This window comes from Vulpes vulpes, chromosome 5 (assembly GCF_048418805.1).
Source record: "Vulpes vulpes isolate BD-2025 chromosome 5, VulVul3, whole genome shotgun sequence".
Classification (NCBI taxonomy): Eukaryota; Metazoa; Chordata; class Mammalia; order Carnivora; family Canidae; genus Vulpes; species Vulpes vulpes.
The window spans coordinates 103969385-103987632 of record NC_132784.1 but is presented as its reverse complement, the minus strand read 5'-3'; the positions used below and the strand labels follow the sequence as shown (position 1 = coordinate 103987632).

Here is an 18248-nt window from a genome sequence, read left to right as displayed (position 1 = left end):
CCACCAAAACAGCCCCTCTCTCTACCAGCATCTGAGAATTCTAATCTATCCAACCTTCTTTCCTGCCAAATAATGTTTAATGACTCCACATCAGATATAAAATCCAGACACCTTCATGGGCATATGTGGCATTTATGGCCCATGATCCAGCCCCAGTGTTGTTCTTCCTTTAAATTATATAGTCTCTTCTCAAAACAGTGCTCCCCAGACATCTTGAATTACTCTTAAATCTCTGGCCAGAGCAAATTCTTTATTGTTGAAGATACTTTCAGCAACAAGGACACCTGATTAGCTCAGTCAGAGCATGTGACTCTTGATCTCGAATATGAGTTTGATGCCCACGTTGGATATAGAGATTACTTAAAAATAAAATCTTTTAAAAAATACTTTCAGTAACAAGTATAGAAAACCTAAGCAATAATGGCTTAAATTAAGGGTATTTATAATGTTTTAACAAGGGGATCAGAAGTAGATAGTCCATGGGTTGACTTTTACAGCTCAATAACAAAAGAGCTATGCCTCAGAATTCAGATTCCCACCTTATTCCCATTTTTAGAATGTTACCTTTCCCTCCTCCTCCACTCTTCCTGATATCCGAGCCTGAGCCTGTCTGGTGTATGCTCTGTCAAAGGTCAGTGTTCCTGCAGTCTTTAGCTAGGGGGAGATTTCAAGGGGGCTCACAGATGGTAAAGATAATTTTGTACAAAAAAGTAAAATCATGACTCTTTCACGAATAAAAAATGAGGATGTGTTTGAGATATTTAACTCATGAGTTAGTGAGGGAAACAGGCAGATGTTATTTGTAGCAACATAAAAGGAGTTCAAAGGAGAAGTCAAACACAAATTTATAAGGAATAAGGAATGTAGACATGAATGTGCAAATGAATGCAAGACTTTTCCACAGGAGGGAGGATTGCCCTTCCTCAGGACAATTCATTTGCATTTCTTTACACAGGAATTATTTCCCATTGCTTTCAGATATCTATAACTTAGAGTTGTAAACTAGGTCCCATAGAATCAGTCTGATGACAAGAAGAGTGTGCTCTCAAAGTATAGTTTTCCACTAATGCAAAAATATTTCCCTATGAAAGAAAAAAAAAATATTCAACACAACATGTTTAGAATTGTTATAAGGACCTAAATAATGTAGTCTCTACTAACAGCTAATAAAGTTGGTGTTGCCTGCCACTGCCACCACTGTCCCTAATTATTTCATGTACTCATGACTTAATCTCCCCATTCAGGCCGTAAACTCCTCCAATAATAGTAAGTGAACATTCCGTGTCCTTCCTGTCTTCCATTTCTTCTTCCCTGCTCTCCACATTGTCACCACCTCAGTGAGCTCTTATGCTAAATCAGTAGTAGATACTAATAAGTACTTGCTGAGTAAATGAATTCATTAATTTTGTATAAAAAGGATGTGTCTTCTCTGATATTACTGTTGTTTTTTTAAAATTTCTAAGAGTTTTAAAAAATAAATGTGATCATAACCATTCATTTTTCTTGGCCTTGGAGCCAAGACCACACCTCAGAAGCCAATAAAAATACTAGTTTTGCATGTCTCTTAACATTCTGACATATGGTATGTGTGCGTGTATTTCTGCAGTTGAATGAACTTTTTTTTAAAGATTTATTTATTCATTCATGAGAGACACACAGAGAGAGGCAGAGACACAGGCAGAGGGAGAAGCAGGCTCCCTCCCTGCAGAGAGACCAATGTGGGGTTCTATCCCGAATCCCGGGATCACACCCTGAGCTGAAGGCAGATGCTCAACCTCTGAGCCACCCAGGCATCCCTGAATTAACTAATTTTTAAAATTATTTTAATAGGTGTAAGTATTCTACAACAGGGAAACATTATACACTCAATACAAAAGGAAGAGAACGACACAAATGCTTATTTGCTATTACCTATGTTGATAGATTTTCATGATGTATTTATTTGATTGTGGATCACCCAGATAATTATCGTACTTTGTACTGTATAGGTTGAACTTATATGTAAAGTAATTTTACTCCCTCCAGTTCCAATTTTTCATTATATTTAAACACCTGAGAATATGTGTATAAATTTATATCTTGGTTTTTTACCTGAATTAATTTTTTCCTTTAAAATTTTTTCTCTAATAATCTGGGTATGTCGGGGAGAAAATAATATTTCTCTGTCTTTCAAGATTCTTCTAGCTGGGCTAAGAATCAAACTGACATGGGACAGATTAATAGGGAGTAATCAAATTAAACTTTGTACATACACACAAACAGGAGATTCCAAAGACAATGAGGCAAAAGGAGGTGTTTATGTCATCCTGAACGAAGGAGAAGGGGAATAGGAGTCTGCGACTTAAAATGGAGGAATACAGTTCATAAGATGAAACGAGTCAAAATGTTTGGTGAACCAATGTTTGTTGGGCCATTCAGAAACAATGGGATGGAGAGAGGACCCTGATCTAACAGGCCTTGCTAGGTTAAATATAAAACTTCAGGATACTACCAGATATCTCTATGAATTACTAAAAGAACATGTGCTATAATAAACATGCATCATTTATTTCTGCTTCATGATCCCCAGACACTGTTCCAACCCTCCATCTGGGATTATGATCCAGGAAATGAACAGAGTCCTTCTACAGCCTGAAATGTTCGAAGACTTTTAAATCCTTTCCGTTTTTGTATTTTTTCTTGATTTCCAAATAGGCCATCTCTAATTCCTCCAAAACTTTTTAATTTAGGATCCATGATTAGGCAAGAGGATCCAATTCTAACTAGTTTCAAGACTATCAGAAGGTCTACTTCTCAGTTCTTATATATTATGTCTTTACAAATATAATCCAATATCAGGTTAGCCTATTTGGTAGCAGTAGACAGCATTAACATATTCAAATTATGTCTCCTCACCTAGCTAATAAACAATTAACTAAAGAATTCTAATCAGATGAATTATAAGAAAGAACATCACTATTTCCTTCTATCTGTTTAAAATGTTTTAAAAGAATTCACTGCCACATAATATCCTAAAAGAAATTGATCATACTTTTCCTGTAATAAATGTTGCTCTGACAGTAAAGCATTAGTAACCAATTGATAACCTAGCAACAATATTGTGATCTCTTTAGATAATTAATCTTAGCTATTTTCCTGTCAGAAGCAACAGTGCTTGATTTTATGTTGAGCTAGAAAGATTGCCAGTTTTGAAAATTAAAAAGCATTCCTTTTATATTATTCATTCCAGTAACAATTTATGATGGCGCATTTAGCTGCTGAACGCTTGTCAACAAACGTAATTATGTTTCGATATAAACAAGATTGGTGGTTTTACTATGCTGCTCCATCTTTGTTGAGAATGTTTTGATTTAGGTTCAGATTATACAAGCTGTGTATTTATGTGTCATTTTTTTCCTCCTTTGTTAATAGTTTTTTCTGATAATTACTTGTAGGCAAACAAGCATGCATTTAGGATCCTTATGCACAGGAGATATCAAACGGAGAAGAAAAGCAGCACCCTTGCCTGGACCTACTACTACAGGTAAAACAAAAATGGGTTGGGGCAGATCACAAATATAAAGTTCATAAATCGGGCAGCCTGGGTGGCTCAGCAGTTTAGCGCCGCCTTCAGCCCAGGGCCTGATCCTGGAGACCCGGAATTGAGTCCCACTTCGGACTCCCTGCACAGGGCCTGCTTCTCCCTTTGCCTGTGTCTCTGCCTCTCTGTCTCTCTGTGTCTCTCATGAATGCATAAATAAAATCTTTAAAAAATAAAAAAATAAATAAAGTTCATAAATCCTCAAGAAGAAAATACAGAAAATTCTAAATCATTTGCATGTAAGAAGAGGCACAGATACAAGCAACTATTAAATCATTTGCATTTGGTGACAGGTTGTGTTGCATGTTCCTTGTGTAGATTTTTCAGGCAGCCAATCAATAAAATACTTGCTACACACCTGCCCAAATGCAAGACTTTGTGTGAGGTATTAAAGGGTACAGAACTTCAAAGGCTGTATCTTTGGCCTCCAGAAATTTATAGACTGGTTGGGAAAACAAGGCATAAGTAGATGAAAAGGAAAATAACCCCAGAAGAGATTAATAGTAAGAAATTCAAAAGTATAAGGAGCAGTCTCAAAACTCAAGGTCCCATATTATAGAAGATTCAAGGCTAGCCATGAATGCATCAGTCTGGTTTCTAGTCCCAGCTCTGCAGCAATTCTAGATTTGTCTTTCCTTATTTAAACAGGGTTGCCTGGCTGGCTCTGTTAGTAGAACTTGCAACTCTTGATCTGAGGGTCCTGAGTTCAAGCCCCATGTTGGGTGTGGAGCCTATTAAAAAAAAAAAAAAAGGAAAATCTGCATTAGAATAAAAAGTCTCATTATTTCCACCTCACAAATCACATCATTCTAATAGCAGGCCATTCTAATGAGTGTGGAGTAGAGGAAACCACAAGTGCTGAGCAGAGAGAAGTCACTAGACCAGAGGGGACAGGAAACCTTCCTAGAAGAGCAAAGCCTCAAACTTGGAAGTGAAGGATGTGAATAATTTTAGTATGTATAACAAAATCTCATGCGTGAGCAATGGTAAGGAAAGGCAGAGATGAAAACCAGTGAAAGGAGGAAGCCAACTGGGCCTTATAAGGTAGACATCCACCTAGAAATGAAGTACAATTAACCATCATGGATTTGTGGTACAGCTGAAATGTTTTCAGTTTAGATACTTATCAGTTACAAGAAATACTAGCCTTGGCCTATTGCCTAGGATCCTTACCAATTCAGATTTATAAACTTTCTCTTAACTCCACTTGGGAAACCTTTTATAGGAAAAGTTATTTTTTCCATGAAGAATTATAGAATATGAAAATAAGATTCATGTCAACCAGGAGAATAAACTTTGTGAGAAAGGGGAAAAAAAAAATCTTGACATGGTGATTTTCAAAGAAATAAAAGATGTGAAGCTTTAATTCTCCATTTAGGGGACCTAAAAAATTGAATAACTTAAAATTGGAACCCTATATAAAGGGTGATGTTAGGAAATTATGTATGTAGTTATGAGTAAATATAATATTGATCTTCATCTTGTAGCTGTATTGAATTTTCAGAATTTGAAAATAAGAAACACCTGTGTATGGAATGTGTATTTATGTAGAATAATATTTACCACTTATTGGGTGCCTACTCTGTAACAGGAACTTTATTATTTCATTTTATCTTTGTAACAACTTTGTGAGCTAGGTGGTATGAGCATCACTTTATACCATAACATTAAGATGCAGAGAAGTGTTAGATTTTTCTTCATTCCCTAAGAAGCCATAATTATTGAATGGCAAAGAGAGGTTTCAGGCCTACGTCTACCCACATGACCCCTAAATCCCTATTCTTTCATGACAACATATGACCTTTTTGTAAGAATGTATTTGTAAAGACTGTTCTGTTGTGTATGTTTATTTGAACTTGCTATTATGTCTTAAGTTTCATAGAAGAGTTACTTAAATATTGCTATGTAGAGATACAGAACATTCGTGAGAATACCTCTAATATATCTCTTTACGCAGGGATAGATAGCCACTTTTAGATCGAATACATGTCATAAGTTCCTCAATTCAAATCTTTCATAAGGCAGGTGTAGAATTCTTTAATATCCCCATTCCAGTTGAATGGTCCCCTGAATTCTCTTATCTTTCAATGATTCAAACATTAGTGGCAGAAATAGTACAAGAACAATCTTAGGGATGTGACTAAAGCACCTTAGTGCCAGCAATAAGGAAGAGAGAATATCAGGGTCAGGTTCTAACACTCTGAACATATGTGAAGTGAGAAGGAAAATGCATAATGGTTGAGGAGAGGATAATATAATTATTTCTACAAGGTGATTTTGACGTTACAACTCAGTAGCATCAGAGGAAATCATTTATACGGAGTATGGGTCTAAACATTAAACTTTAGCCTAAAACATTCATAAGCCTATACCAGCATATTTCAGACATTATATTTCAAAACTGTTGTGATTCTCTTAAGATTCAGGATTTTGATTATATTACTAGATTTTTTTTCCTTAAAGAATAAAATTCATAGAAATTTAATGCATTTTTGTAATTACTCACAGTAGTGGAGTAAGAGAATTATGTTACTCATTTCAAATGCGTTTTTTAAATCCATGCATAACTGTTCCTCTCAAAGAGGAAGAGAATGAGGTTATTTAAAAGTCCTCAGTTTTAAAAAGAATATCTTCTAATACTAATGAATCAACTCTAAGGTGAAGATTATTATCCAAATTCAAGTAAGAAATGCTTTTGCATAAATACACTTTGATAATGAGGTTATGAATCCTCGATCATCTTGTCTCTGAAAATTATAATTTTCAAATTCTGAAGTATATTCAGTCTCATAATAGTCAATTATATTTGTAAGCTTCCAGAGTTGAGTTAGCATGTAGAACTATTTCAAAATGAATATTCTTCCCATTTTATAGGCCCTTTCAGACCTCCCCCCAAAACACATCGAATTGAGATACATTTTAACACTTTCTGTTGCCTCTAGTCAACTTTCAATCTAAGCTGGAAAAATGCAGGTAAAGATAACAGTCTCTCATCTGAAGTAGGGGATAAGAGTTAAAAGGCAGACAGCTTGAATATTATTTAATGATCCCCTCTGATTTATATGTGAAATATTGTGCAGTTAAACAGCACTTTTAGAAAATATTTACCAAAGCATTGTCAGAAGACTATAATTTGGCACTCTAACTTTATAATCCTGAACAGGGTTTATACAACAATTGAAGACTCCAAGAATAAACAGTTATGTATTATACATGTAATAAATACTTTTAAAAGTCACCGATGAAATTAATAACCCAAAATCTGATCTCTACCTGCTAGTGTGTTGAAAATTTTACTCACCCTGTTTTAGCAATAGCACTGAAGCATAATTTCATTCACTTTGTACAGCTATAGTCTAGCCAGCAGTGTTATCGGTTGAACATTTATTAATTGTGACAGGAACACCAAATTTATTTCAGTGCTTTAGCTTATTTACTGCTCTTTCACCTTTGTATTTTGTATCGACAAAGTAAAATGAATATTGATAAGGTTAGATATTGATTTTTAAATGTATGGCTTGTTCTCTGCCTCATTCAAAGTCACATACCAAAAGATAGTGGATGTCTCAGTAGCAAAGGATGTAGATTTACTATTATAAAATTGAGAACTGTTGAAGCAAGAAGGTTTGCCAGCAGAATGCATTTTATAGTTTGAAAAATGTCACCTGTAAAGGTGAAGAAAAGCAGTGAACAAAATAGGAAGAATATTATTAACACATTTTTAAAAGGCAGTCAGCAATGTTGCTTATGGTCTGTGTTTTTGGTAGAAGTCATAGCTTAGTAAGGATCTCATAGTGAAAAGATATAAGCGTGCTTTTGGAAATATTATGGCTACCACATTCGTTTAAAGGTTTAGTCCACTATGCATTACTAAATTCATTGTTATCCACACTTAGTATTTGCTGTTACTGTTTTGCTTTCTATTGAACTGATAGCACAGGGAAAATATTCATCGAAAAGAGTCAACCTTTTTCCTATACATTTTATATTATGTAGAGATGCCTAGTGAAGTTTAATATCTTGGTATAGATATTGCTCCAGGCTATGTTTTCATGGACATGCAAGTTCTTTGCAAGAGGTTGCTTTACAGCCTTTTGTGACTTTTTGACTTCTTCCTCAGCATTCTACTGGTATTTCAATAATAAAATAATCTCGAAATATTTAAGGCAATAAAGGCAAGTTGCAAACCATAATAATGGGTAAAGATTTTTTAAAGATGTGCTTTTAATTAAAAGTCTTACTGATCATAATCAGGAAATGGTTAGTGTAACCAAGCTCCCTTCCTGCTGTATCTCTTCAGTTGTCCAAAATTTATTTTATCAATAATTGTATTTTTATTTTCTTTTACCACTGGATCTATATGATCAATGTAGATTATCTTATCTCTTCCAGGATTTTAAAATGGGCAGACTTTTGGAGACATTGTTGGTTTCAATTTTGAAACCAAACATATCACCCTCATCCTCTTGATACATGCATCACCAAACTGCATTTCAGTTTGGTGTTTTAGGAGAGTCTTAACTCTCCACTACCATTTGGTACAAGGTATACTTAAGGAGAGGGTAAACATCCACATTAGATAGAAAATAATCATGTTCCTGATAATATGAAAGACTAAATAATGAGAAAATTCTCAAACTACAGAATACCTGGACATACCTAACAAAGTGTAAAGCAATCTTTTTAGATGCATAGATGAGACTGAAGGAAATTCTTCCAGAACAGAAATGGTCCTATGGAGCCCCCATGCCCATGCCCAGTTTTGCCAATCTAGGAAACCCTGAGGTGGGTTTGTTAGTGCCCCGTAGGAAGGGAGCTAAGCTGAGGAGCTGGATGTAAGGATCGTATCAAGTCAGAACATCTGGAAAGCTCTATCCTCAGAAGAAGGCAGGCTAGAAACAAAACTTACCTACAGGCTTGGGAAAATAAGAATCTCATTTCTACCTGAGCTCCAAGTAGAAGACTCTGAAGATGTATAACCAAGAGCTTATCCTCACATGAGTTTCTACTTTAAAATTATAACCAAGTCAACAAATTAACATAAAAACCGGACTTTGAAGCAAATGCAAAGCTACTTTAGTGGTACATGCCTTAAACCCCAATGACTCTCTTAATTTCACAAATGAAAACCTACTGAAAGTGATGTCATAAACCAAAACTTAAAAAAATGGAAATTATAAACAGATTTAAAAACAGAAGGAAATAACTATAGAAAAAGGTAAGACAAGCACAGTAAAGAACCAAAGAGAAATTTGATATTCTTATTTATTATGAAAAAATCTTGAAAATTATAAATTCACTGGATGGATGACACATTCAATACAGCTAGCCATACAACATCAAAGCTAATGAATTTTAAGAGCAATCTGAAAAGATTGCCTAAAAGGAGCACTGAGATAAAAATATAGAAGATAGAATGGCTACAGGATTATGAGGGGGATGAAGTTCAACATACATCCAATAGGGCTTCCAGGAGGAGTAAAAAGAATAGGGAGGTCCATTATTTGAGGAGCATATTGACTGAATTCAGTGAAAATTATGGAATTTATATAACTGAAGGAAAATGTGAATCTTCATATTCAAAAAGTACAAGTCCTTATCAGGAAACAGTAAATATAAATTTAGTTGTATCTAGACTCATTGTAATAAAACTTAAGAACACCAAAGAGAAAGAAAAGGACTTAGCAGCCAGGGAAAAAAGATGGAACCTACATCAGAATGAAATTACAGTGGTAGCAGACTTAAAAACATCAGTACAGTCCAGAAGATGAGAGTAATATTTTCAAAGTGTGGAGATAAAATAATAATCAACATAGAGTTTTATATCCAGTTAAACCACTTCCTAAGAGTGAGGATGAAATAGAGACAGTTTCAGGTAAATACCAGTTATTACTAAACTTAATATGTCAGGTAGAAGAAAACGGAATTCATAAAGAGAGAATCAAAATCAAGATGGAGGGGCACCTGGGTGGCTCATCTGTTAAGCATCTACCTTCAGCTCAGGTCATGATCTCAGGGTCCTGGGATGGAGGACAGGTTCTCTGCTCAGTGGAGAGTCTGCTTCTCCCTCTCCCTCACTCCCTTCCCTCCCCCTGCCTCCCTCCCCCTGCTCCCCCCTCTCCATACTCTCTCTCTTAAATAAATAAATTTTTTTTTTAATAAGCTAGAAGTAAAACTCTGGACAACAATATGGACATGTGATGAAATAATAAGTCAGTTATGCATATTGATATTTAAAGGTAATCACTAAAACAATAAAAATCCAACATATAATTTTCAAGCTGATGTAAGCAAACAATAGGTGCCAGAAAGGAAGAGACAAAAATGTAGAGGAATGCAAGGCAAATAGCATTAAATAAGACAGGAAAAATAGATCCAGATATACCGAGGATCACAATAAATGTAAATGGAGTAGATGCCTCAGTTAAATTCAAGGATTATTATAATAGACAAAAACAAACAAACAAACAAACAAACCCCCATGAATTGTGTTTACAACAAGTACAACTAAAACTTAAATTGTAATTAAAATACCCACCAGATCAGCTGGATTTATAGCAAGCAAAATGAATCTTTAGGTATCACAAGAGAGTTGAACCACTCTCTTCAGACAGACTTGCTATGTGCTAGGTTAGACTAGTAATTTCCAGGGGTTTAAAATTTATGAACAGTAAAATCCAAGTCATTTGGGAGAATGTGGCAGAAGAAATGACATAAGAGAAAATATTGGTGATATAATATTTTAAGTCAGATGTTCAGTCAGTGAATGGAAAAAATTTGGACTCAAATGTAAGTCCACATTCTAATTGAGACACTTTCTAGCTAGTTGACTTGGGGCAGGTGTATTACCTCTTCAAACCTCAGTGTCATCTATAAAATGGAACCAATAATACCTATCTTTTAGATTGATAAGGAAGAGCAAAAGAAATGGTGAATATGGAAGCATCTGTAACCTGAAGAGCTGTAGCTATCATCATATTTTGTTATCCACCTATGTCAGTGTATGTTTGCTGTATATGCAAATTGAGAGAAATTATTACAATTCACCTATAACCCAGTTTATTTTTATTTTAGTTGTTTGAAGCATCATCATCACTAGAATTGTTTATTTGCCATTAATTCTCATGCAAAGTGTGTAGGTTTTTGGAGTAAACTTAACCAAATGAGAATCTTAGCTTACTCACTATGTAGTCATGGTCAAATGACATCATGTCTCCAAGCCCAACTAGAATTCCTTCCTAGCACAGTTGTTACGAGGAATGGATCTAATGAATGCCATATGTCTAACGAGTAAACGATGTGTGTGGTACATAGTAGGCAGGCCATACATGATCCTGATTATATTATTGTAAATAGACATAACTGTGTGCCTTCAAAAGCAATACAATTTTAAGATTTTTTAGTTCTTTTTTAACCATTCTTTGATTCGTAATGATTCCATAAGAAATATATTTCTGTATAATCAAAATATCTATTAATAAAAACACTCCTGGGGCACCTGGTCGCTCAGTCAGTTGAGCGTCTGCCTTCAGCTGAGGTCATGACCCCAGGGTCCTGGAATTGAGCCCCACACTGAGGTCCCTGCTCTGCCAGAAGTCTGCTTCTCCCTCTCCTCCTACCCCTCCCCCTGCTCATACACTCCCTCACTCTCTTTCTTTCACTCTCTCAAATAAATAAATAAAATCTTTAGAAAAAAATATTTCCTTATCCAAACATGTCAATATAGATTACATCTTTCATTCATTACAAAGTTTTTCTCACCTTGAAAAAAAAAAAAAGAAAAAAACAGGAAATTAGTTCCACATTAAATTTTTATTATTTAAAAAGTATGTGCCTTGTATTCTAAGCCAGTAAGGGTTTGAACTGATTTGAGTTAGCAAAACTCACTTGAGACACGTCTACAGTATTGCAGAAAAGATGCAGAATGGCCTGAATCAGGCTTTTCTATATTAAGAATAAAACAAAACATCTGACAAAGTGTAGTAACACCTACCATTTTCTCACATCTCAAACTGTGCTAAATGCTGTTTCTTTCCTTAACAGTAATCAAAAAAATCATGTCCTTAAATTAGTTATTAAGAACAGAGAAAAAAAATAAGAACAGAGGGCCATATTATAACTCGTAATTTTAATAACCACTAATAATAATAATAATAATAATAATAATAGCCCTGCCCCCCAGCTAGCTGGTAAAGAGGGAAAAGAGGATGGGAAGAAAGAGTGAGTGCATACCGCAAATGCGTTCTGAATACAGGGGAGGGACTGAAGCAGGGTGCACTAGCTGTTATGTAGGAAGCAGCATGTGTCACCTCCCCTTCCATTGGCTGTTTATCCAACATCAATACAACACTTTAGGAGCCAAATTACTAAACAAGCTGCCAATTAGGCTTGCAGTCAGCTGGACAGATTAGCAGCTAAGAGAGGCCGATACAAGATTTTCATCTCTTGAGCCAATTACGCCAGTGAATTACCATCCACAATACTCCCTGGAAGATTTTAGGGGAAAGGACTGAGTCACCTGTCACAGAAAGGAGAGATCCCACATCAAGGGCGCTGGGAATGGGGAGCATGCGGGCGGGCGAGCAGGCTAGGTATTGCTAAAATTGCCAGAGCAGGAGGAGAGCCTTCCAGGAAAGGACTTAAAAGATTTAGCACTGCCAGGAGCAAAAGGAAAGGAAATTATGGTTGTAGGAGGCTGTGTGGAGACTGAGTTGTTCCCCTCCTAAGTCTTAATCTCATAAAAAGGATGAGAGACCAACAGTAGATCTCACTCCAGAATCACTGTCCATGAAAAATGAACTAACTGTTAGCTTGTCTTTAAGGTTGCATAGAAAAGCTTTTATTATTATTATTATTATTCTTTCAGGAATCCATGGTTACATGTGGAAAGATTTAACATGTGAGAAGTTAGATGTTCTCCCATTTTTTATTGTTTTACTTCAAAGTACAAGATAATGCTTTATCTTATTTTATTTTCATTAAGAAGAGAGATGAAAGCAGCACCTAAAAAAGAGAGTGGGTTCTTTTCTACCCAGATAAAAAACAACAAGGATGGGAGGATTACAGTGGCCAATCTTGGGACCCCCGTGCTGGAAATTTTTACACCATTTTTACATGGTGATACTCATTCACCATTTGCTGTTCACTTTAGGACTGAGAAGTGACCACAATTTAGCAATTTTTGAAGGGGTGTATTCAACTGGCCTCATATTTTTTTCTTAAATATTAAACAACTACACCTGAACTTTAGCAAGCTCTTAAATCCAACATATGATAAAATATGATTAAAGAGATGTGTAGCCCAGAGCACCATTAGACCTCTGATGTGATTTGACCTTAGAGATGGAATTAAACTAATTTGTGGCAATTACTTAAAAATCAGGGATATGGGATAGGATTGCTAGTGCACTGTTCAACCTGACATACCTGACCAGCGGCTGTTCAGAAAACACTAGATATCCTGGAGGTCTGTTTTGGAAACGCATCTTTTGCCCTGGTCTAGCAGTAAATAATATTAGTTATGAATTCTTTTATACCTGTCATTGCCATTCAAGCCTTTTACAACCGAAAGTTTTTTTCCAGTACACGTTAAGATACTTGTTTCAGTGAGCTAAGACCCCATTTGACAAGTCCCAGACTGCCTCATTATGTGGTCACCTGGTTCTCATCTATTCCCTGTTACTAATTCAGCAAATGGCAATAGTGCATTTCATTCTCAGTCCTACAATGTACTGAAGACTGAGGCTCTCACAATGTCCAATACACGGCTTTGGAAATCAGCTGATGATAGCAAATGAATGTCCATTATTAAAACGTATTTCTAGCACTTTGCACTTTCTTTCTTCTACAAGTCAGAATCATGGGAAGCAGTCCACTTGCTCTCCCCCAGAATGCCAGATACAAAGCACCACATAAAATAAACTTGTTGGAAGAAAAACTTAGGAGAATATGATTTTCTTAACTTGAGAGAATCTTCACTTATGTCTGTACTAATATGGTTTGGGGGCTTGTTGTGTTTTTTTGTCATTTTTTTAATTTCAGGATTTGTAGGGGAAAACGCTCAGCCAATCCTAGAAAACAACATTGGAAACCGAATGCTCCAGAATATGGGCTGGACACCTGGGTCAGGCCTTGGACGAGGTGGCAAGGGGATCGCTGAGCCAATTCAAGCTCTGCAGAGGCCGAAAGGATTAGGTCTCGGGTTCCCTCTTCCAAAGAGCACCCCTGCGACTGCCACTCCCAATTCAGGAAAATCCGCCTAAGAAGAAAAGCAAAGAAGAAACGGTTCATAATTTTTATTCACGATATATATCCCATTATTTTAAAATTTCAACATAGCTTCTGTTTTTGAAGCAAAAATCTACATTGCCTCCAACTTATCACTCTAGCGTCATAACTGCATACAGTCCTGCCACAGTGATAGAAATGGGGTTCCATTGCAATTCCTGGTGCTAAAGTGAAAACCTTTACCTTTTAAAATTTTGCAGCAATTTTCAGCTATTTCTAGGTATAAAGAAGAGCTCATTTCTCCTATTTATTTTGATCTCATAGGTCAATCATTTCTAGCTCGATTCATTCGTGTGTGTGTGTGTGTGTGCGTGCGCGTGTGCAATGCCCAAACAAATGTGAGCACACCCACAGGTTTCTCAAATGGGATAGGCCAGAAAGGATGGTGTTTCCAATCATCCCAAGAACTTGAGAGACTTATCATCACATCAGTGAAGTCCTAATCAAGTCTTTGTTTGAAAGGCTTGCCAATTTCACATTCCTCAAATTTGGCCTTTTTGTGAGGATATAATGGGGTGGTACCAATGAATCTATCCTTGGACAATGTAGTATAAATTCACAGTGGAAAAATAGCAATTAATGTTTCCCTCTGACGTTTTGACCAAAATAAACCTCATCATTGTTATCACCAGAGTGCCCACAACATGACTTCAATGCAGATTTTACAAATTTTACCTCATCTAGAACATAAAATAATGATTGAAAGAAAATGTATTTTTTAAATTCACCATGACTGAACTGTAAATTCTGTTGATCTAGACTGACTTCTACCTCTCTCTTCCCAAAGGTTGATATTTTTTTTAAGATCAGTGCAAAGGTGGTAAGCTAATTTTCAATTTTAACCATTGGGGTAGCCTATTAGGATTACCGGATCAATTAATTTGAAAATTTAAATGGCTCTCCCAAGAATTCAGAATTCTGGCAATGATCCAGCCCATTTACAAGGTGAACAAGAGAATGAATGGTAATGATTTGCCCTTTCTAACATCTAAGTAGTTACTTTAAAATCAAGCAAAACAAGTCATTTTTATTATGTGCCTCCTATTGTTATTTTTGAATCATCTGCTTCATAATGCCAGAGATTCTAAATTGCTCTTAGCTTGGAAGATGTTGATCTTCATTATTAAGGACTGATAATATATTTATAATGGCTTTTATTGGTTGAGTAAAGGTCAAAATAACACATGAGAATCACCTTTCTAATGGAGTTTTTTAAGACTTATTTTTTAAGAGCATTTTTAGGTTAATTTTATGAAAAATTAAGAAGGTATAGAGATTTCTCACATACCCTCTGCCCCCACACATGTATTATCAGCATCCCCCACCAGAGGTGGGACATTGGTTACAATTGACAAGACTACATTGACACATCCTAATCATCCAGAGTACACAGCTTACACTATAATTCACTCTGGTCTTGTACATTCTATAGGTTTGAATAAATGTAAGATGACATGGATCTGCCATTATATTATCACACAGAGCAGTTTCACTGCCCTGAAAATCCTCGATGCTCCATTCTAGTAGGTTTTAGAAAATTTTGCACATCCCCAAGAGTTTTTTTAAAGTGGGGAGAGGAGGTTTGTGCAGATAGTATAGACCTTTCCTAGGTGGTCCCCTAGCAGCCAGCTGGGGAGAAAGGGTCATCCTGCCATTTGAGAGCCTCTATGTTTGCGAATTGTACGTGTTCCTTTTAAGAATTACCTTCTTTCCTAGGGATATTGTGGTAAGAGGACAGGTTAGTTAAGGGATTATAGACTACCAAGTGAATAGCTCTTTTGAGGCATTCTTATTAAATAGAATAACCCTGTTGTATCTTTTATGTTTGTCTCTTTGAAATCAGCCGTTTAAAAAATTTTTTTTTTAAATTTTGTTGTTAAATACTCATTCTAACTATGTAATGGGTAAAACCTGGAGGAGATCATCTATATACCAGGTAAAAACTTCTTTATGATAGTGTATAGTGCTCTAGGGTCTATTCAAAGTATTTTTTTAATTCATTGCCTGAAAATCTTCTAAAACCCTAGAATTTTGAAAAGCAGAATTTGGAGCCACTGATAACACACAGTTACATTATTATGAGACTAGTCCCAAACTCCTAAAGACTTGGCTGTTCTTTTTCATTCTGCGATGTTCTAACCCTCATAGGAAGAGCAGAACATATACCCACTGGCATGGGGAAACTCCTTCATTAAATATCACAGTCTTTATGAGCATGGTGTATCGTTTCCCCTTTGGAAAGGCGGTAGTCACCTGAAGCAGCCCCTCTGAGATGCTCACTTAGCTTGGGTGTTGTTCTCGAACACTCCCTCCAAATTAGTTCATTTTCAGCAAGCAGAAGAAAGGTCTAATTCTTGATGTCTAGAGTCCCTCTATGCAGCTCTCAGAGGACTTAAGATATTTTCTATGTTACAGAAGTATTTATACCAAATATATGAATCAATACTCAAAGTAGAGAAGTGACAACATCTTCCCCCCCACCCATCCCACACACACAAACATACATCAGAAGCACGTACATCCCTTCCCCATTCGGTCCTCAAGAAAAATCAGTGCAGACCTGATGTTCTGTTTGTACCCAAACGTAACTGGAGAAATTATTAAAATATTCCATTTTTAATGTAAATCAAATCTCTTTTTAAGATATTAAGCCCACTAATATGTGTTTCACATATTGTTAATTTTTACCTGTTACTATGCACACAGAACCCAAAGCATCCAAAGGAATTCATGATTTAGAATGCACATTCAGGTCTCCTTAGAAGGTGGTAAGATTTTTCTCTGCTCATATGTGAAGCCACTTGTCTATGCTACAGTATCTAAAGCCCAAAGTCAAATGAATAGGTCATGCCAAAAACTTTAGAGAATACATAGGTCTCTTCCTTTATAAATTGTCCATCCCTAGCTGTACCCCGGAGAGGCTGAACATGGCTGACTACCTTAGCAGTTCCACTTTTTTTTCTTTGTATACATATTATACTTGATACTGATGAGACCGTGTGATCGGGTCATTTCCTTCCCGCCTTCCCTCCTTCCTTCTCTCCTTCCTTCCCCCAAATATAATTTTTAAGGCTAGTTTCCCCTCAAATTTGTTTGCTTTCGTTTTTTCATTTTTCAGTTACATGGTACCCCTTTAAAAAAACATAACTAACTAAAATTTACCAATTAATTAGTCTCAATATTTAAATACATAGATTTATAACTCATTCTTTGGTTATCAAACAGAAGTTAAGACAGTCGGGTTAAAGATATGCAGAATGTATACTTAGAGGTGTGTTTAGAGGGCACATATGTATGCAATAAACAAACATGATTGCAAAATATTGCATTTTATTAATGTTTATTTTAACATTGTGAATTGATATTCTTATAATTAATTGAACTGACAGTCGCTTCTCTTCAACACATTTTCATTTTGCGCTAATATTTCATGAAAGAGAAAACCATTTCTTCCTGTATTTTGTCTTTCTAAACACAAAAAGTGATCTAAATTAGTATTGTAAAATGAAGTTGGTTAGCAAAGAGTATTTTGGATTTTTTTTAGGTTTTTTTTTTCCTTTTGGTAGAAAGCTATATTAATAGTACAATGAAGAATGAGAAAATAAAACAATGTTTAAAAATGTTATTTATAAGCAGTCATTGTCTTTGTGTGTTAAATGTTTACCTCTTGACCTTAAGGTAATAAAAGATAGAGTTGAAAGTACTTTTAAAAATATTTAATTACTACCCTTTGACAATTAAGATCTAACAATTAAATTCATTGTTTAATTTCTAAGCCCTGGAAAATTTCCGTATTTACAAAAAATTTTAGAGAAAAAAATTGGCAAACATATTTGACTGATGAAAAACATATTTCTATTGGACTGATGAAAAACATATTTATTCCCAGCTGACTGTGACCTGTTCTACTACATTTTCATCATGTGTTTATTATCTCTGAAGTTGGGCAAAACTGGCTGATTCAAGGCCCTCCTACTCAAACGTTGTCTGATTCTCAAAGAGCAAGTACACATTCCTCTCTCTGGCCACTTGAAATGTCACTGAGAATCCTATACATTCCAGTCACTCCATTTCCCCCTGGAACATTGTACCTTCCACAAACGTGCTTGGATATTTTAAATACTCTGTGATACTAAAATGTTGAGTTTTGTTTGCTTATAAGAAGCATCTCACTATGTTGATAAAATTTTATCTACTCTCCTGAAAGACTAGAGTTGTTAGAGTGAGTAGCTTTTTTTTTTTTTAATCCAGTAGGTATTAAATACTCATTTATTTAACAGGCTTGCAGTAATATATACTCAACTGACAAGTGGACCATGAAGGCTCCTTCTGCTGGGTCCCTACTAAGCAAAGACTCATTACTTTACACACCTGACATTTT

The 18248-nt window shown here is 35.6% G+C and overlaps 1 protein-coding gene across 1 annotated transcript in view; it reads left to right on the top strand.

Annotated features, from left to right (window-relative positions):
* GPATCH2 (G-patch domain containing 2) overlaps positions 1–17492 on the top strand; it is a 167508-nt gene extending 150016 nt beyond the window's left edge. Inside the window, exons 9-10 of the mRNA XM_025991319.2 lie at positions 3435–3523; positions 13622–17492. Of these exons, the coding sequence (XP_025847104.1) occupies positions 3435–3523; positions 13622–13842 (310 nt within the window). The 3' untranslated portion in view covers positions 13843–17492. The remainder of the gene's footprint in view (positions 1–3434; positions 3524–13621) is intronic.
* Positions 17493–18248: the final 756 nt, after the last annotated feature.